This window comes from Microcaecilia unicolor, chromosome 11 (assembly GCF_901765095.1).
Source record: "Microcaecilia unicolor chromosome 11, aMicUni1.1, whole genome shotgun sequence".
Taxonomy (NCBI): domain Eukaryota; kingdom Metazoa; phylum Chordata; class Amphibia; order Gymnophiona; family Siphonopidae; genus Microcaecilia; species Microcaecilia unicolor.
Genome location: NC_044041.1, coordinates 136,228,868 through 136,249,634, shown reverse-complemented (window position 1 = coordinate 136,249,634; position 20,767 = coordinate 136,228,868). Strand labels below are relative to the sequence as shown.

Here is a 20,767-nt window from a genome sequence, read left to right as displayed (position 1 = left end):
CTCGGGATGCGGCATCAAAAGAGTCGTAGTCCCCCCCCTGGCCAGGAATTTGCGACACGCCTTCTGCTGCCTGACCACCTCGAGCAGTACGCCTCGAGACAGGTGGAGACCCACTCAATGCCTCGGTGTTGCTTCCCTCGACATCGACGACCTCGGTACCGATGTCGAAGGACCAGACCAATCCAAAAAAAGTCTCTCGCGCTGAGCCTCTCGAGCCACCTGGGTCGTCGTCTTCATTAACTTACACAGCTTGCAAGCAGCTGGAAGATGATTGGGCCCGAGGCACTGGAGACACCATGCGTGAGGGTCGGTACACGAAATAGTCCGTTTGCAGTGAGTACAGCGTTTGAAGCCGCTGGGAGTCTTTGAGAACATGGGCAGAAAAATAGCATCCGCGAAATTAAACGATGCGATTATGCTAATGAAAAAGGCACTAAAAAAGGGAAAAAGGTATGCGGCCGAGCAGCCTGAAGGCGGCCGCAACGAAAAAGAACCTTAAAAAGATGAGAAAACTAAGAAAAAATAAAAGGAACTTTTTTTAAAAAAAATGTTTGAAGAAAAAGACTGAGCGCGATAAACTCGACAAAATTCTCCTGGGCCGAAAATCACGAGGAGCAGCGAAAAAAACTCCTTTGCGAAGCGGAAAGAAGAGTAATGAGGGAAGCGCGTGGGCGTCGCCGGCGGGAAGTCACTCGCACATGCACGGTGCGTTGTCCCTGCGCGCCACGTCGCTTGTAGAATTTTCAAAAGTTTTTGTTTTGACCTCCAGAGCTCCTGAGCTGTCGCGGACGACAACCCATGCGTGATGATGTCCAGCCTGCTTGTCCTCGGAGAATACCTGCTACAGGTAAGTATATTCGCTTTCTCCAAGGACAAGGAGGCTGAATAATCCTCACAAGTTGGGTATCCCAAGCATCCGGGGTGGGGGGGGGGACCAAGCCCCCTGGGTGTGAAACCCATCTACATGAGCTCCACATCCCAGGAGAGATGCATCCGTCAACAGCACTTTTTGCGGCTGAGTAATTTGGAATGGACATCCCATGGTCAAATTGGTTCGAATCGTCCACCAGTGAAAAGAATGTAGAAAATTGGTGGATAGAAGGATGACATCTTCTAGATTCCCTGTGGCCTGATACCACTGAGAAGCTAGGGTCCATTGAGCAGATCTCATGTACAGATGTGCCATGAGAATAACGAACTGTGGAGGCCATATGCCCCAACAGTCTCAACATCTGCCGAGCTGTGATCTGCTGTGACGCTCGAACCTTGGACACTAGGGACAGAAGGTTGTCTGCCCGTGCCTCGGGAAGATAGGTTCGAACCGTTCTCATGTTGAGCAATGTTCCAATGAACTCCACTTTCTGATCCGGAGTGAGATGGGACTTGGGATAATTTATTACAAACCCTAGTAATTCCAGCACCTGAATAGTCTTCCGCATGGACTCCCGAGCACCATCCTCCGAGGTGCTCTTCACCAGCCAATCGTCGAGATAAGGGAACAAATGCACTCCCAGATGGATGGATTGTCTATGGCTTTAGTCCACTCCAGACGGAAGGCTAAGGCTCGCTTGCAGTCCAACATGTGCAGTGCACTTTTGCCATGCGGTTTGGGGAAGAATGTTGGTTGAACGATTGACTTTTTAAGATGGAACTCAAAAGGAACTGAAGATGTGTACGAAGAATTATCTTGTTATGATGGAATCGTGGATAAGGTGGATAGGGCTACTAGGGTTGGAACTCACCGACTCTGCGAGTTTAAGTGACCGCAACCAAAAACAAGATCTTCCAAATCAGGTACTTCAGACAAGGAGACAAGAGGCTCAAAAGGAGCTCATCAGCTGGGTAAGGATAACGTTGAAATCCCATGACAGTGGGAGATTTGAGGGGCTGTCAACATCTAACCTCTCATGAACCTAACTAGAGGCTGTACAGAGATGGGCTTGCCCCCTACAAAGTGGTGATAAGCACCGATTGCAGAAAAAAGAACCCTTACAGAGCTCATCTTTTAAAGCAGCCTCTGAGAGGTAAAGGAAGCATCAGTTTTTTTGTAGGTCGACTAAATGATCTATGGTCTTGCCTCAACACCAGACGGCAAACCTCCACTTGAAAGTGTAACAGCTCTTTGTGGAATCTTTCTGGAAACCAGCAAGGTTCTGGAGACACTCTCAGGCAATTCCAAGGACCTGAAATTCTAAGCTCTCTACATCCAGGGCTATGAAGGCTAGGGTCTGGAGGTTGGGGTTGCAACAGAGAAACCCTTGTGTTAGGGGTTGGAAAACAGGTCTAAACCTCCACAGTTCTAAAGAGGACAAACTCCCAGAAGTAGAGGGAACTAGATTCTACTTAGGCCAATTAAGGCATGATTAAGATCATGGTTCCCTGATGTTGCTTTGAGTTCAGCAAAAAGTCTTCACTATTTAGAGGGATAGAAGGATACATATACAGGAGACCCTCCTCTCCCCCCCCCCCATGCAGGAAGGCATCTGACACTAGTCTATTGTGTGATCAGAGTCTGGAGCAGTACTGAGGGACATTGTTGCTGAGATGAGTGGCAAAGAGATCTACTGAGGGGGGATGCCCCATACTCAGAATATCTCACGGGCTAGCCCATATTGCAAGACCACTCATGTGGTTGCATGGTCCTGTTCAGCCTGTCCGCCAGTTGTCTTTTCCTGCCAGATAAGTCCTATGAGTCAAAATCCCATCTACATGAGCTCCCCATCCCAGGTTGGATGCATCCATGGTCACTATCTTTTGGGAAGGCAGAATTTAGAATGGTAGTCCCAGATTCAAATTGGATCAAATTAGCCACCAGCAGAGAGTGTGCTTGAGATGTGGAGTGACCTCAATGACATGCACTAGGTTCCCCGTGGCCTGATGCCACTAAGAAGCTAGGGTCGACTGGGCTTAAATAGAGACATGCCAAGGGTATAACATGCATGGTGGAAGCCATGTGGTCTAGTAATCTCAACATCTGCCAAACTGTTACCTGCTGGCTGCTGCAAACCTGATCGGCAATCACCATGACAGAAGTCACTCGATCTTGAGGGAGGAAGGCTCGAGGGTGCACTATGTCTAGAAGGGCTTCTATGTACTTGTTACTGAATAGTTGAAGATGGAATTTGGGTAGTTGGATCACCAACCCTAGAAGATCTATCACCTGCTCAACGCTTGAGCACCCTCCCGCGACGTGCTCTTGACCAATCGCATGCATTGCGACGCTGTGGCTACTGCAAGACATTTTGTAAATAACTTGGGCGCTGACGCAACACCAAATGGCAGGACATGGTTCTGGTAGTTTCCCTACGAGGAATCTGATGTACTTTCTATAACCAGGAAGTTTCTGGATGTGGGTATATACATCCTTCAAGTCCAGAGAGCATAGAAAACTGTTTTCCTGAATCATGGAAAGAAGGGTGTACAGGGAAATCATCTTGAACTTTACTTTGACCAGATATTTGTTCAGGGCCCTTAAGTCTAGGATGGGACAAAATCTCCTGTCTTCTTGGTGACAAGAAAGTACCTGGAATAAGATCCCTGCCCTGGTGGGACAGGCTCAACCACATGGGCCTGAAGAAGGGCAGAGAGTTCCTCTTCAAGTACCTGCTCGAGCCAGGCACTGAGAAGTGACACCCATGGAGAACAATTTGGAGGTCCTAAACGCCAATTGAGTGTGTATCCTGTGTGAAATATTTGGAGAACCCACTGGTCGGAGATTACAAGGGGTCACCTTTCTTGGAAACAAATACAGCAGTTATAATCTAGGCAGTTTGTGAATACTGTGGGAGCTGACCCTAGGCCAAATGGCAGCACATGCTACTGGAAGTGCTGCACTGCCAGCCGAACACAAAGATACTTCCTGTGAGCTGAAAGTATCGGGATGCGCATATAAGCATACTTCAAGTCCAGAGAGCATATACAACTGTTTTTGTAAATCATGGGAAGAAGGGTGCCCAGGGAAACCATCCTGAACTTTTCTTGAACTAGGAATTTGTTCAGGGCTCTCAGGTCTAGGATAGGACACATTCCTCCTCCTCCCCCCCCCCCCCCCCCCCAGTTTTCTTCTGCACAAGGAAGTACCTGGAATAGAATCCCAGCCCTTCTTCCCCTGGAACAGGTTCAACCGCATGGGCCTGTAGAAGGGCAAAGAGTTCCTCTGCAACTACCTGCCTGTACGGAGAGCTGAAGGAATGAGCTCTCGGTGGGCAATTTGGAGGTTTGGATTCGAGATTGAGGGTGTATCCTAACTGGACTATTTGAAGAACTCACCGATCAGAGGTTATGAGAGGCCACCTTTGGTGAAAAAATATTAACCTCCCCCCAACCAGCAAGTCGTCCAGCAAAGATACTTCTACTGTGGCTATGCTCACCTGGAACCAGTCAAAAGCCTTGCTTTTGCTGGGGAGCAGCAGGGGCCTTGGGCACACGCTGTTGACGTGAACGAGCATGCTAGGGCTGAGCCTGAGCAGGCTGGCGAGCAGTGGGAGTATACCTATGCCTAGAATAGGAATAGGGAGCACAGAGGCCACCAAAAAAAACTCCTAGTAGAGGGGGTGGTAGCAAAAGGCGCCCGGAGAGAGAGCCCATAACATCGGTGTGCTTCTTGATCTGGTCAACCAGATCTTCCACCTTCTCTCCGAAAACATTATCCCCCCCCCCCCCCCCCCCCCCCAAGGACCATCCGCTATCCTCTGCTGGACCGAATGGTCCAGGTCAGAAACATGCAGTCATGAGAATCTGCGCATTGCTAGACCTTGAGCAGAGATCCTGGTTGCTAGATCAAAAGTGTCGTATGCGCCCCTGGCCAAAAATTTACGACACGCCTTCTGCTGCTTGACCAGCTGGCGAAAGGGTTCGGCCTGCTCCGGAGGGAGGGCATCGACCGAAGTAAACAGCTTCCACACCGAGTTCCGCAAGTGGAAGCTCGTATAGAGCTGGTATGATTGTATACAGGCAGAAAGCATGGTAGCCTAATACATTTTCCTCCGAAAGGAGTCCAAGGTCCTAGCTTCCCTGCCTGGGGGCGCTGAAGTATAGTCTAGTACTCTTGGCTCTTTTGAGGGCGGAGTCCACCACCTTGGAACTGTGGGGTAACTGAGACCTCATCAACTCAGGTTCCCCGTGGATCCAATATTGGGAATCTGTGTTCTTCGGGACAATGAGGACAGACAGAGGGGACGCCCCAGTTTCGCATAAGGACTTCTCTGAGTACCTTATGCAAAGGAGCTGTCACTGTCTCTCTAGGTGGAGAGGTGTAGTCCAGGACCTTGAGCATCTCAGCCCTAGCCTCATCCTCCATGTCTCTATGGGGAATGGAATGGCCTGAACTATTTCCCATACAAAAGATGAGGTCAGACTCTCAGGAGGAGAAGGTTCAGAGGGAATCCCAAAGGACTCATCTGAGAAGTACCTGGGATCTTACTCTTGACTTCCACGAGCGTTCTTCCTCTGTGTCGGAGAGCACTTCCTTCAGGGACTTCTGAGACTGAACCCACCTCGAAGCCTAAGACCCGAGGTCTCGATTACGATGTCAAGAAGCCGACTCCTGCACGGACTGTGGCGAAGCTTCCTCCAACAACGTTGATGGGGAGTCGACCTGGGAGGCAGCCGATACCGGAGCAGCAAGCAGCGTCGAGTTCGGAGACCTCACCGTGGGTGGAGGGCCAGACATAGCTGCAGCAGATGGCAAGGTAGGCGCAAGCACCCCCAACGCCGATGCAGTGTGGAACAGCAGTCCTTCCAGAAGCTCTGGAAGCAAGGCCCAAATCTGCTCGTTGAGAGCCACCATCAGTACAGGCTGTGGGGCCGGTGGAGCAGTTGGTGGCAGAGTCGCCTGGGGCTCGGGAGCAGGAACTGGACTGCTGGGAGACCGACACATCGGCGCCTCTTGTATGAAGGGGGAGCAATCCTCCCAGCATCGACGCTTCTTGGGTGCTGATGTCCCCGGCGTCCCTGGCAACATGAGTCGAGGGAGAACGGTGTTGGTGCTTCTTAGCCTTCGCTCGAAGCACGTCACCAAGGTTCCTCTGTGCAGACGTCGAATCCCCACGTCAACTTGGGGTCGGGTCCAACAATGGACGGTCCTGGGGGGTCTGCATAGCAGGAGGCGAGTTGGGTGGAGACCCACTCAATGCCTCGCTGCTTCCAGTGTGTCGAGGTCTCTCAGCTGCCATGCCTGCCTCCACTCCCAAAGTCGATGCCTCCCTCGATACTGACGGACCGAGCCCCAAAAATTATCTCTGGGCTTCTCGAGCCAGTTGAGTCTTCTTCATACGAAGACAAATGGCACAAAAGGGTCGGGCCCAAGGCACTGAATACACCACGAATGGGTATCAGTGCCTGAGATGGTCCAGTTGCACTGAGAACAGCGTTTGAAGCCACTGGGAGTCTTAGGTGACATGGAAGGGAAGACTACTGTAGCCAAATCAAAAAACCCGATTGTGCTGAAAAAAAACGCACAAAAAGGAGAAAAACCTGGCCGAGCATGCCTAAAGATGGCCATGACTAAAAAAAAAGGAAACTTGACGCGGGTCAAAAATAAACCTAAAAAGAAAAAGAAACATTTTTTAGGAAACTAAGAAAGAAAAGGAAAACAAATGAGGCAAAAACGCTGTGAAAAAGGCACTGAAGGCTCTCCCGGGCAACAAAGTGAAGTCAGGTAAACAGCTGGTGCTCCTCACGCGGAAAAGTGGTAACTGAGGAGCGCCCGCATGGCCAGCAGGAAGGCACTCAGCACATGTGCAGTTGAACGCGCTGCGTGCTCAGAAGGCTCCAGTAAAAGTTTTTGCTATTTCAAATGCCAGTTCCCGGGTCGGCACGGATCGCCAACCCACTTTTGAGGATTATCAGCCTGCTTTGTCCTCTGAGAATACTCTACTACACATTGGCCTTACTGTGGGGCAACTGGTGGTAATATTAGTTAATGCGTATGAAAGTAATATGTGAATAGTGGAAATAGACATCAGCTAGCATCTGTGACAATGGCTTTAATGTGGGTGTAGCACAGAAGCACATTTGTACGGAAAACCCCTACATGTTCTAAAGAATGTGACACTTCCCCAAATTGCTGTGCGTCTGCTTTCAATTTATAACTGAAAGCACTCAAAAGGTTTTCATATGGTGACCTCACTCCCTGCAGAACATTAGAATGCCAAAAGAAAATTTACATACCTAGCACCTGTGACAATGGCTTTAATGTGGGTGTAGCACAGAAGCACATTGGTACGGAAAACCCCTACATGTTCTAAAGAATGTGACACTTCCACAAATTGCTGTGTGTCTGCTTTCAATTTATAACAAAGCACCCAAAAGGTTTTCATATGGTGACCTCACTCCCTGCAGAACATTTGACTGCCAAAAGAAAATTTACATACCTTTTCATTAAATCTGCAGAAATTTTATAGGCATCATCAAGACCAGAGGCTTGTGGAGGAGAGAGTCGGGTCCGCTCGTACTGAGCCTCAGTGGAAGCTGCTTGTTGCATTGCTGAATATGTAGCGGCTTGCTGTCCAAGCTGTACTGTGTCATAAGATGTGGTTAACGGAGTCGTGGCTTGCCTATAAGCTGAAGCTTGTGATGCATAAGTCCCCAGTGCACCCGAAGCCTGTGTTCCAAGTGTGCCTGCCAGGGCAGAGGCTTGTGTGCCATAAGCACTTGCCAGAGAAGAAGCATGATTCCCATATGACGCTGCAAGTGTGGAAGCCTGAGTTCCATAGGCAGATGCCAATGTAGAGGCAGCCTGAGTGCCATAAGCACTTGCCAGGGCAGCTGATGCTTGTGCTCCAAAAGCGGATGCTAGAACAGCAGAGGCTTGCTCCCCATAAGCAGCAGCCAAGTCAGAAGCCTGTGTCCCATAAGCAGCTGCTTGCATGCCGTAAGCAGCTGCCAATGGAGCAGAGGCCTGGGATCTGTACTGTCCTAGTGGAGAAGCTTTGGATCTATAGGTGGCTGCTATCATAGCAGCAGATGGCATCATAGAGTAGCTAGCTCTGGTGGGTGATCGCCGCATTGGGCTCCGGTCTCTTCCATAATAAATGGGAGATAGTGGTCTTTGTCTGTCATAAAGATCATAGATGTTTGAATCAAGAAGACGGCGACGCTGATCATAGGAAGAGGCCATAGCATACAGAGCTGCATAAGACTCATCAGCTCCAAGTTGGTCATAGTCACTGGCAGACTGCTGGGCCTCCTGATAGTCACTTGCTCTCCGGTTCTTGTCAACCTTTTGTCCTGATGCCCCATTTGTATCCTGCTCACTTTTCTGAGTTTTAGTAGACATCTCAACATTAATTCTCTTTCCTTTCAGTTCTTTTCCATTCAGCTGTTCAATGGCCTCTTTTGCATCTGCTTCTCTCTCCATATGAACGAACGCATAGTCTAATAAAGCAGTAGACAGAGTGTTATCAGTTAGTTAACAGAAAAACTTAACAATCTAAGAAATTATTCTAATCCGCTTTGGTTTAAAGTGGAATATAAATATGAAAATAAAAACGTCCATCAAATACTAAAGAATAAAAATCTCAGTTTACTAGAACTGTGATTCATCCTTCCCCCCTTGCCAATTTGCTAATCAAATACCTTTGTTAGGGGGAAAAAAAACCTCAAGCAAAAAGCAATTTTAGAAGTGCACATACAACACTAAAGATAATAAAGTTTCTGAAATGTGGCAAGAAAGGTAGAAATCAGTTATCCTCATGGAGAAATTCTACACAACTGCCCAAATTGGCAGTTGGAATTCCCCTCCCATTCAGAAATTTACAATTGCTCCACAGATTTCAACAAGAGGATCAAGAAAAGGTGGTGGCTGCAAGAGAAAAATTTTTCCTACATTGGCCAGAAAAGAAGCAACAGCAACCAAGAAGACAGGCAGCAGCACTGCCCCAAAGAGATGAGGCTGGAGAGTTTGACCCTTGGACCAGTGAGAATGGGAATATCAGAGTAGCCTTAGGGATGATCTAGCTGTGACCTGGGCCCTTGGTGGGAGCAGGGGGTAAAACATTTATGGGATTGCACAAAAAGAGAAACCTAAGGGTCTTGCTGGTGGTGTCAAGTGTCAGAACACAGGAAAAGATGGGGGTACTGATGAACCTGGTGGGAGGTGTAAGGAATGGAGTGGATCAGCAATATATTCGCTAGGGTGACTGACCTCATAGAAGGGTTCAACCTGGCGGGAGGGGGTTAGATGGGAGCATGGGTGAGAATGTGATGGAAAGGAGTCAGGCCTCAACAGGAAACATTCAAGGAAAAATTATGTCCTGCCTTCTCTGATAATTTTCTTTCGTTTAGTAGCAGCAGATGAATCCAGAAACTGGTGGGTTGCATCCATCTACCAGCAGGTAGAGATAGAGAACACTAAAAGAAGGCAGTGATCCTGGATGTCCAGCCCCTCATTCCTTCAGTACATGTTGCATCACAAAGCAGAGCATGAGAAAACTGCAAACCTTCCTCACAAAGTAAATGTCAACATCAAATTGTGACAACAAATATGAAGCAGCCCTTATATCTTTGTTTTTAAACACTGTAAATGAAAAAACCCATCTTGAGGAGAACACAGCGCAGCAGACTGAACGGGAGGGATTCTGGATTCATCTGCTGCTACTAAAGGAAAGAAAATTATCAGGTAAGGCAATTTTTCCTTCCATAGCGTCAGCAGCAGATAAATCCAGAAACTGGTGTGATGTACTAAAGCAATCACCTATCAAGGGTAGGAAACCGCCACTCGCCGTGACAGAACTGCTGCCCCAAACTGCACAGCACCCTGCGTGGCTACATCAACTCTTATGTTTTGAAAAAAATGGTGTGACACCCAAGCGGCCGCTCTACAAATCTCCTCCAAGGAGAGCACACTGGTCTCTGCCCAGGACGCAGACTGTACCAGAGTCTAATGAGCCCGCAATTCTCAAGCAGAGACCGCCCCACTAAGAAGTACGCGGAAGTGACTGCTTCCTTCAGCCATTAAGCTATAATCACTTTAGACATAGCATAGCCCTGTCTGGGACCAGAAAGAAACACGAAGAGATGATCCGAACAACGGAAGTCATTAGACATCTTCAAATAACGGGAGGGAGATAAGGGGGCAAGAGCTGCACATGGATGGGAGGGAGAAAAGGGGGCAATCTGCACGTGGATGGAAGGGAAGAAAGAGGAGAAGGGAACATGCTGTATGTGCAATGGAGGAGAGAGGGGGGAAGGGAAAAGGGAGAAATGCAGCAAATGGATAGGAGATGGAGAGGGGGGTCATGCTGCTCATGGATGGGAGAGAAAGGAAAGGGGGACGTGCAGCTCATGGATGCTTGCTTTTTTGGAACATATTTTTTGTACATATTGTCTAATTTATTATTTAGTGAGTATGGAAGAAAATGCATTTGATGCTTTTACCAGTACTAGTATTTTCAACACTTATGGAATCTGGCTTTCTTGGTGGGGGTCGTGACTGTGCAGCAAGGTGCAGGGCTGGGGTATTTTATTTTTTGTCTTCACAACTATGGTAACCCTACACCTGCATAGAGCAAAAATCTTACTATCCCTCTGAAATGGGTGGTTATTTCTTTTCTTGAATCCTAACCACTAATGGCTCTACCACCAATGCAAATAATTGGGCACCCCTGTCTAGTTCCCTGATTTGAACTCTGACCTAATGCTGTACACCAAAATACTCCCAGAGGAGCATTTGTAGAAAGGCTGAACCCATTTGACAAGTTTACCCCGAAGTTCACCCTAACACATTAAACAAACTTCCATTCTACCCTGTCAAAAGGCTGTGTCAACACAAACGCTCTCGTTTCATTGTGGGCCGTGTTATCCTCCCAGCTACCTTTAACAAACCCTGTATAACCTGGATGAACCAACTCAGGCAGAACCTTTGTCAAGATCTTAGCTATCATAAGTACATACAGTGGGGGAAATAAGTATTTGATCCCTTGCTGATTTTGTAAGTTTGCCCACTGACAAAGACATGAGCAGCCCATAATTGAAGGGTAGGTTATTGGTAACAGTGAGAGATAGCACATCACAAATTAAATCCGGAAAATCACATTGTGGAAAGTATATGAATTTATTTGCATTCTGCAGAGGGAAATAAGTATTTAATCCCTCTGGCAAACAAGACCTAATACTTGGTGGCAAAACCCTTGTTGGCAAGCACAGCGGTCAGACGTCTTCTGTAGTTGATGATGAGGTTTGCACACATGTCAGGAGGAATTTTGGTCCACTCCTCTTTGCAGATCATCTCTAAATCATTAAGAGTTCTGGGCTGTCGCTTGGCAACTCGCAGCTTCAGCTCCCTCCATAAGTTTTCAATGGGATTAAGGTCTGGTGACTGGCTAGGCCACTCCATGACCCTAATGTGCTTCTTCCTGAGCCACTCCTTTGTTGCCTTGGCTGTATGTTTGGGTCATTGTCGTGCTGGAAGACCCAGCCACGACCCATTTTTAAGGCCCTGGCGGAGGGAAGGAGGTTGTCACTCAGAATTGTACGGTACATGGCCCCATCCATTCTCCCATTGATGCGGTGAAGTAGTCCTGTGCCCTTAGCAGAGAAACACCCCCAAAACATAACATTTCCACCTCCATGCTTGACAGTGGGGACGGTGTTCTTTGGGTCATAGGCAGCATTTCTCTTCCTCCAAACACGGCGAGTTGAGTTCATGCCAAAGAGCTCAATTTTTGTCTCATCTGACCACAGCACCTTCTCCCAATCACTCTCGGCATCATCCAGGTGTTCACTGGCAAACTTCAGACGGGCCGTCACATGTGCCTTCCGGAGCAGGGGGACCTTGCGGGCACTGCAGGATTGCAATCCGTTATGTCGTAATGTGTTACCAATGGTTTTCGTGGTGACAGTGGTCCCAGCTGCCTTGAGATCATTGACAAGTTCCCCCCTTGTAGTTGTAGGCTGATTTCTAACCTTCCTCATGATCAAGGATACCCCACGAGGTGAGATTTTGCGTGGAGCCCCAGATCTTTGTCGATTGACAGTCATTTTGTACTTCTTCCATTTTCTTACTATGGCACCAACAGTTGTCTCCTTCTCGCCCAGCGTCTTACTGATGGTTTTGTAGCCCATTCCAGCCTTGTGCAGGTGTATGATCTTGTCCCTGACATCCTTAGACAGCTCCTTGCTCTTGGCCATTTTGTAGAGGTTAGAGTCTGACTGATTCACTGAGTCTGTGGACAGGTGTCTTTCATACAGGTGACCATTGCCGACAGCTGTCTGTCATGCAGGTAACGAGTTGATTTGGAGCATCTACCTGGTCTGTAGGGGCCAGATCTCTTACTGGTTGGTGGGGGATCAAATACTTATTTCCCTCTGCAGAATGCAAATAAATTCATATACTTTCCACAATGTGATTTTCCGGATTTAATTTGTGATGTGCTATCTCTCACTGTTACCAATAACCTACCCTTCAATTATGGGCTGCTCATGTCTTTGTCAGTGGGCAAACTTACAAAATCAGCAAGGGATCAAATACTTATTTCCCCCACTGTAAGTAATGCCACACTGGGAAAAGACCAAGGGTCCATCGAGCCCAGCATCCTGTCCACGACAGCGGCCAATCCAGGTCAAGGGAACCTGGCAAGCTTCCCAAACGTACAAACATTCTATACATGTTATTCCTGGAATTGTGGATTTTTCCCAAGTCATTTAGTAGTGGTTTATGGACTTGTCCTTTAGGAAACCGCCTAACCCCTTTTTAAACTCTGCCAAGCTAACCGCCTTCACCACGTTCTCTGGCAACGAATTCCAGAGTTTAATTATGCGTTGGGTGAAGAAAACTTTTCTCCGATTTGTTTTAAATTTACTACACTAGTTTCATCACATGCCCCCTAGTCCTAGTATTTTTGGAAAGCGTGAACGACGCTTCACATCCACCTGTTCCACTCAACTCATTTTTTATGCGCCTCTATCATGTCTCCCCTCAGCCTCATATCACTAGTTAACAAGGTAATAAGTTTGTCACTTGAACAATTTTCAGGTCTCCCTTCCTTTGAGAGTACTACATTATAGAGTTCAGTAGCTTTGCTCCTTCCAGCACTTCTAACAGCTTTACCATGACTGGCACCACCCACCTCCGTTTTGTATTATTCTTTTGGGAGTTCACATTCCCCAGCAACAATCTTCTAATGGCCCTTCCACTTCCCCAACCCCTTGAGTGCTCCCTACTATCTTCTAGCCTTGAAAGATTAGCTACCAAAAGAAATTGATCTATATCCTCCTCCTCACTCCCACATTCTGATACAGCTTTTCACAGAATCTCTTAAATCCCAGCTATTTCTCTATTACACCTGATCACCCCACCATCCTTAGGGGGTCCTTTTACTAAGCTGTGCTAAATACCTTGCAGCCCATTGTAAACCTATGGGCTGCATAGCACTTTACACACACTAATTTGTTAGCGCAACTTAAGAAAAGGACCCCTTAGTGACTACTACTCTCAACACACTCATTTTCCTCTGCACCTTTAATTGCCATGCTAACAACCTAACTTAGTACAGTACTCCAAAAAGTTCCTCTTGAGAACCACACTAAAATTTCCATTCACTCAAAACCCCCTATTTTGTTTTTAAGTATTAATACCTACCCCTTCCCCATTTCTTTCCTTCCTTTTTATGTTAACTTTTGTGATCTCTCCAACTGTATACAAGGCCCTAATTTACCTTTTCCTGCTCCCTTTTTTCTTCTGCGCAATGTGTGTATATACAACTCAAATTTATCCCGGTATCACATTAAGTTCCTTCCGTAACTACCTCTTCTCATTCTAACTTAACGATTTCCCCAACATCCTCTCTCTCAAAAGTGAAACATTTGCCCTCCAACTCTCTGCTCTAATTATCCCATTGCTACCCAAGTTCATGTCACACAATATAGCACGTTCCATGATCCAAACAGGGTGAAACGATCAATCCTGATAAAAATGAAATCTTGGGTCAATGGCCAAAGTATCATCAGGTACCTTTATCTAGTACTAAAATTCTTTGGATCATGTTGAATTCTGTGCTTACTATGATAAACAAGTTGCTTACAAGAAAAATATTTGATGCAGTAACCTAATTATCTGTTCCAAACCAGACTATTGCAACATTGTTTACTTGGGTATTTCTGCTCCACTTTTTAATCACTTACAGGTTTCATAAACAGTGCAGCAAAATTGGTTTTGGAAGGTATTTTTAAATTAAACACTACTAGCTAGTTTAGTTTCACTTTTGCCATCATGGACACTTCATCACATATTCAAGCTAAATGTATTCAAATTATATGCATGGACAACTTGTGGCAAATGCAGGGGGAGCATATGAGCTTCACTAAAACTTTACACATATTTATGCATAAAAGAATACTGTTTTCATCACACAACACTTCTTCAAAAACACAGAGCTCAAAATGCCAGCACTAACAAGGGGGGGAGGGGGGTATATTACAGGGTTTGCTCGCCGAATGCTCTAAAGGTTTCAGCACTTACGCAGACCACATGTAAATGCAATTAAGTAGCACACAGAAAGGTCAAAATGTTTCTCAGAAGCATTTAGCGCCAGAAAGTTTGCCAGGTCCGGGGCAGCATTAGAAGGGTTGGTTGAAAGAGGTGTTTAGTTAGAACCCCTTCTCTTCCTCCAATCACTAGTTAACAAGGTAATAAATTCGTCGCTTGAACAATTTTCAGGTCTCCCTTCCTTTGAGAGTACATTATAGAGTTCAGTAGCTTTGCTCCTTCCAGCACTTCTAACAGATTTACCATGACTGGCGCCACCCACCTCCGTTTTGCATTATTCTTTTGGGAGTTCACAATCCCCAGCAACTATCTTCTAATGGCCCTTCCACTTCCCCAACCACCCTGCCTCAGACTGGCTTCCCCAATGGCCTGGTGACCTCATGGTCTAGAATCCTCCCCCAAAGGATCATCAGCCCTTACCCCCACACCTTTAAAAATATGCCAGTAGTACGGCAGCCTCCTGAGTCCCCTCTCACCAGTCACAACAACATGGTGGTCCATTGGCACCCCTCTTCCAAGTCACTACCTCTGGTGGTCTAGTGAAGAACCAAGACCCAACCCACCCCTCCATACCTTTTCCTGAAAGCAGGAGCTTCTCCTAACACTATGTTGAAAATGGCATCACCCCCGCCATATGCGGAGCACCCTCTTCCAGCTAAGGGGGAAATTGCCACAGGGGAATACAGTCCCAACATACATTGAGAGCCATAGAACCTAGAAAAATGCTTATATTCCCTCTCTCCAGGATACAAAATTTGCCATACATCTAATAAGTCCAATCCCTGAGACAGTACAGGGTATGTGAGAATATATGGCCTGCTGTCCTCAGAGATTACCTGCTGCAGTTAAGTATCTTCGCTTTCCCTGAGGACAAGAAGACCAATAATTCTCAAATGTCCTCCTCGGTGGGTCTCTGTTCCACTCAGTTCAATCACAAAGATCCCTAGTACTGTTCCAGGCTCCAGGCCCTTGAGTCTAGCATCAGATGCCTTCCTACTTCATTGAGGGAATGGTCTCCTGTATGCATATCCTCCCATAACTCTTGTGGGGAAGACTTTATTGAAATTCAAGACCATGATTTTGAATGTGCCATATTGGCCCAAGCAGATCTGGTTCCCTCTTCCTTCTAGAGTTATCATCCAAAGAACCGTGGATTGTTTTCCGACCCTCATCGCGCAGAACGAAAGGTCTCTTCTGCATCCCAACCTCCAGTCTGGCCCTCATAGCCTGGATGTTGAGAGCTTAGAATTTTTTTTATTTTTTTATCAATTTTCACAAGCATTACTACTTGAATAGGGAAAACAGTTAAGAAAACATCAAATTAAACTCCTCCAAAAAAATTATTATAAACTTGCTTTAGACCACCAAAACTAGGGGCTAAGAGCCGTTAACTTAGGATAAAGTACATTGACAAAACAAATCTCTAGATGCAATAAGGCAATAGCAAATTATTATAACCCCCCAAAGTCATAATCACAATTCCCATTATCTAAATCTTGAAGCAAAGCATAACGGTTTAAATTCAACAAGCACTATAATAATTTTTTCTGCGGAAATAAATTGTTTTAGATGTTCAGGCAAAAAGAAAACATATTTCACTCCCAAATATTTTATGTTGCATTTACATGGATAATTCAAGTGGAATGAGGCTCCTAAAGACAAAGTTTCCACTCGAAGTGCTAAGAAGTCTTTCCTCCTAATTTGAGTTGATTTAGTAACATCTGGGAATACCCAGATTTTCCCGCCATAAAATGGAGTTTGTATATTCTTCAAAGCCATGTTCCTAACAAGTTCTAAATCTTGGGAAAATACAAATGAAACCAACAAAGTTTGTCGCTCAGTTACATCAGACAAAGAGGTTTCCAACAATTCTGAAACATTTAATTCCGGTTGATCCAACCTTTGCCCAGCTTTCTTTGTAGAAAGATAATAAATTTTATTCACTGGAGGCACATTTTCCAAGAAATATTTTAGATTTTCCACCAAATACCTTTTAAAAGTTTCTAGTGGTGTAGATATTGAAGTCCGTGGAAAATTCAGGAAACGTAAGTTTAGCCTCCTATTATAGTTTTCAAAATATTCCAACTTGTTATGAATCAACATGTTCTCTTGTATTAGTTTTAACTGAGGTTTCCTTCAGTTTAGAATTTTCATTTGACAAAATCTTAATCTTTTCAGAAACCTCCTCTTTCATAGAGGAAAATGCATTAGTTAGTTCCTTTACATTACTCACTAACGGTTCAATTTTGCTCGTTGATATCATCACCGTCTACAGAGTTTCCCATATTGCTTCAAGAGTCACCGCAGGCGAGGAGATCTGAGGTGTTCCTAGTCTCTGTGCCTTACTCTCAGCCATCGTTGTTTTACAGGCCTCGGTTGCAACATTGAGGTGGAGACCCAGGTGTAGCTCTCCTCTCCAGTCTTCGCGGTTTGGGGCTATACCTCCGTCATCGAGCACAGCCTGTTGCGGTGGTGGTGGGCGCGCCGGGGGGGGGGGGGGGGGGGAGACAACGAAACGTCCTGCACCAAGAGCTCGGCTCTTTCTCGGGCTACGAGCTCAGCGGGGCTTCCCGGCGTCATTACTGGGGTTCTTGCGAGGAATCCCCCAATAGTAGGCTGTGTTGGAGTAGAAGTTAAAACCGGCTGGGCTCCGGTTTTCATGAGACCCTTCCTTTTGGTATGTGGCATCGTAAAGGGACTCAGAGGTTAAAAGTTTTAGTAAGAAAATACATCAGGAGGAATGGGTTTAAACACAGCGTTACCAGAGGTTCACCCACGGTTCAATGTTGCTGCCGCCATCTTGCTCTGCCCCCAAACAGCAAGAGCTTAGAATTTAAGTCCTTGCATGATCCAGAGTGTCTCTAGAGTCTTACTGGCTTCCAGGAAGATTCCACTAAGATGTTACACTTTCAAATAGAGATGGGTCTGCAATTTGGTGTGAGGGCAAGGCCCTAGATCCCATTTTCTACCCTATACAGACCCTACTTGAATACCTTCTACACCTGAGTCTGATCTCAACACAAACTCTAAGGGTTCTCCTCAGTGCAATTCATGCTTATCACCATATAGAGGGTAAGCACATCTCTGGTCAGCCTCTAGTTGTTCGATGAGAGGTTAGCTGTTGACAAAGTCCCTTATCAAACTTCTACCTGTGTCATGGGACCTCAATGTCGTTATCATCCAGTAGATGAAAGCTCCTTTTGAGCCACATGATTCCTGTCACCTGAAGTACTTGACCTGGAAGGTCACATTTTTGGTGGCTGTTACTTCACCTCACAGAATCAATGAGCTTCAGGCCTTAGTAGTAGATCCACCTTATAAGTCTCATCACGACAGTTTAGTTCTCCGCATGCACCCTGCCTAAGGTTGTGTCGGAGTTCCTTTCAAATCAGTCGACTGTCATGCCAACAGTATTTCCCAGACCTCATGTCCATTCTGGCGAGAGCGCACTGCACACCTTGCAATAGCGAGCACTGGCCTTCTAATTGGGGCGGTCTAAGCCCCACAGACAGTCCTCAGCTTTTGCTGTTTTTGATCCCAACAGAATGAGGGTTGCCATCAGGAAATGCACCATTTCTAATTGGCTGGCAGAATGCATTTCCTTCAATTAGCCCATGCTGGGCCGACTCTTGAGGATCACATCAAGGCTCACATCGTCAGAGCCACGGCTTGGTCGGGTAGCCCACATGAGGTAAACCTCCACTGAAGAAATTTGCAAGGCTGCAACACGGTCTTTAGTCCACATATCTACATCTCACTTCTGCCTTGAGCAGCATACCCAATGCAAAGGTACTAAATATTTGATGTCTAGAATACAACTCCACCCCCCCCCCCCCCCTTAGTCCATTTTGTTCTATTCCAGGCTGCACTCTCAGTTTGTAGGTTAATCTTTTTTTACCTCGCCGTTGCAAGGTTCTGTTGTTTTCAGTGAGCCTGGCAGCTAGGGATTCTCACATGTGAGAATTATTGGTTTGCTTGACCTCAGAGAAAGCTATTACCTGTAGCAGGTATTCTCAGAGGACAGCAGGCCATATATTCTCACATACCCTCCCCCTCCTCCCCTTGGAACTGTCTGTGCTATTTCATTGTACTGGTGGTCCTGCACACTCTTAAAGCTGCACAAAGCTCCAAATCTCATTAAGATGCACAGAGATACCTCACAGAGCAGGTGAACATTTCCCCAACCATCTCAATGTTCTGAATCTTAAGTGGGTCTTCACGGGACACTGTGATACCTATCTCCAACTGCTTCAATGCAGTTAAGATTTTCTTTGCTTTATTGGGGACCCAAACCTCCTAAATAGCGAATGATACATACCTGTAGCAGGTGTTCTCCGAGGACAGCAGGATGATTGTTCTCACGAGTGGGTTGACGTCCACGGCAGCTCCCTCCAACCGGAAAAAAACTTCGTGGGAGGTCCCGCACGCAGGGCACGCCCACCGCGCATGCGCGGCCGTCTTCCCGCCCGTGCGCGACCGTTCCTGCTCAGTTGAATGACAAGCAAAGGAATGAGGAAAAAAACGCAACTCCAAAGGGGAGGAGGGAGGGTAGGTGAGAACAATCAGCTTGCTGTCCTCGGAGAACACCTGCTACAGTTATTTATCATTCACTTTCTCCGAGGACAAGCAGGCTGCTTGTTCTCACGACTGGGGTATCCCTAGCTCTCAGGCTCACTCAAAACAAAAACCCAAGTCAATTGAGCCTCGCAACAGCAAGGGCATAACAGAAATTGACCTACAAAGAACAACTAACTGAGAGTGCAGCCTGAACAGAATAAATCGGGTCCTGGAGGGTGGAGTTGGATTCAAACCCCAAACAGATTCTGCAGCACCGACTGCCCGAACCGACTGTCGCGTCGGGTATCCTGCTGGAGGCAGTAGTGTGATGTGAAACTATGGACAGATGACCACGTCGCAGCCTTGCAAATCTCTTTAACAGTGGCTGACTTCAAGTGGGCCACCGACGCTGCCATGGCTCTGACACTAGGAGCCATGATATCACCCTCAAGAGCCAGCCCGGGTGTAAGTGAAGGATATGCCATCTGCTAGCCAATTGGAGATGGTGCGTTTCCCGACAGCGACCCTCCTTCCTATTGGGGTCGAAAGAAAAACAATTGGGCGGACTGTCTGTGGGGCTGTGTCCGCTCCAGATAGAAGGCCAACGCTCGCTTGCAGTCCAATGTGTGCAACTGACGTTCAGCAGGGCGGGTATGCGGTCTGGGAAAGAATGTTGGCAAGACAATTGACTGGTTAAGATGGAACTCCGACACCACCTTTGGCAGGAACTTAGGGTGAGTGCGGAGGACTACTCTGTTATGATGAAATTTAGTATAAGGAGCATGACCTACCAGGGCTTATAGCTCATTGACTCTACGAGCTGAAGTAACTGCCACCAAGAAAATGACCTTCCAGGTCAAGTACTTCAGATGGCATGAACTCAGTGGCTCAAAAGGAGGTTTCATCAGCTGGGTGAGGACAACGTTGAGATCCCATGACACTGCAGGAGGCTTTGACAAAAGCAAGCCTCTCATGAATCGAACGACTAAAGGCTCTCCAGAGATGGCTTTACCCTCTACACGATAATGGTAAGCACTAATTGCACTAAGGTGGTTCCTTACTGAGTTGGTCTTGAGACCAGACTCTGATAAGTGTAGAAGGTATTCAAGCAGGTTCTGTGCAGGACAAGAACGAGGTTCTAGGGCCTTGCTCTCACGACAAACCTCCTCCACTTGGAAAAGTAACTCTTTTTAGTGGAATCCTTTCTAGAGGCAAGCAAGACATGGGAGACTCCCTCAGACAGACCCAATGAAGCAAAGTCTACGCCCTCAACATCCAGGCCGTGAGAGCCAGAGACTGAAGGTTGGGGTGCAGCAGCGCTCTGTCGTTCTGCGAAATGAGTCGGAAAACACTCCAATCTCCACGGTTCTTCGGAGGACAACTCCAGAAGAAGAGGGAACCAGATCTGACAGGGCCAAAAGGGCGCGATCAGAATCATGGTGCCGCGGTCTTGCTTGAGCTTCAGTAAGGTATTCCCCACCAAAGGTATGGGAGGCTATGCATACAGGAGGCCGTTCCCCCAATGGAGGAGAAAGGCATCCAAAGCCAGTCTGCCGTGTGCCTGAAGTCTGGAACAGAACTGAGGCAGCTTGTGATTGGTCTGGGAGGCGAAAAGGTCCACCGAGGGAGTGCCCCACTCTCGGAAGATCTTGCGTACCACTCTGGAATGGAGTGACCACTCGTGCGGTTGCATGACTCTGCTCAGCCTGTCGGCTAGACTGTTTA

At 46.9% G+C, this 20,767-nt stretch overlaps 1 protein-coding gene across 2 annotated transcripts in view; it reads right to left on the bottom strand.

The window, feature by feature from the left end:
* Positions 1-20,767, bottom strand: part of LOC115479635 (RNA-binding protein 14-like) — a 151,547-nt gene that overhangs the window by 70,124 nt on the left and 60,656 nt on the right. For both annotated transcript variants that reach the window (XM_030217688.1, XM_030217689.1), the window contains exon 2: positions 7,374-8,376. In XM_030217688.1, coding sequence (XP_030073548.1) covers positions 7,374-8,376 — 1,003 coding nt within the window. The remainder of the gene's footprint in view (positions 1-7,373; positions 8,377-20,767) is intronic.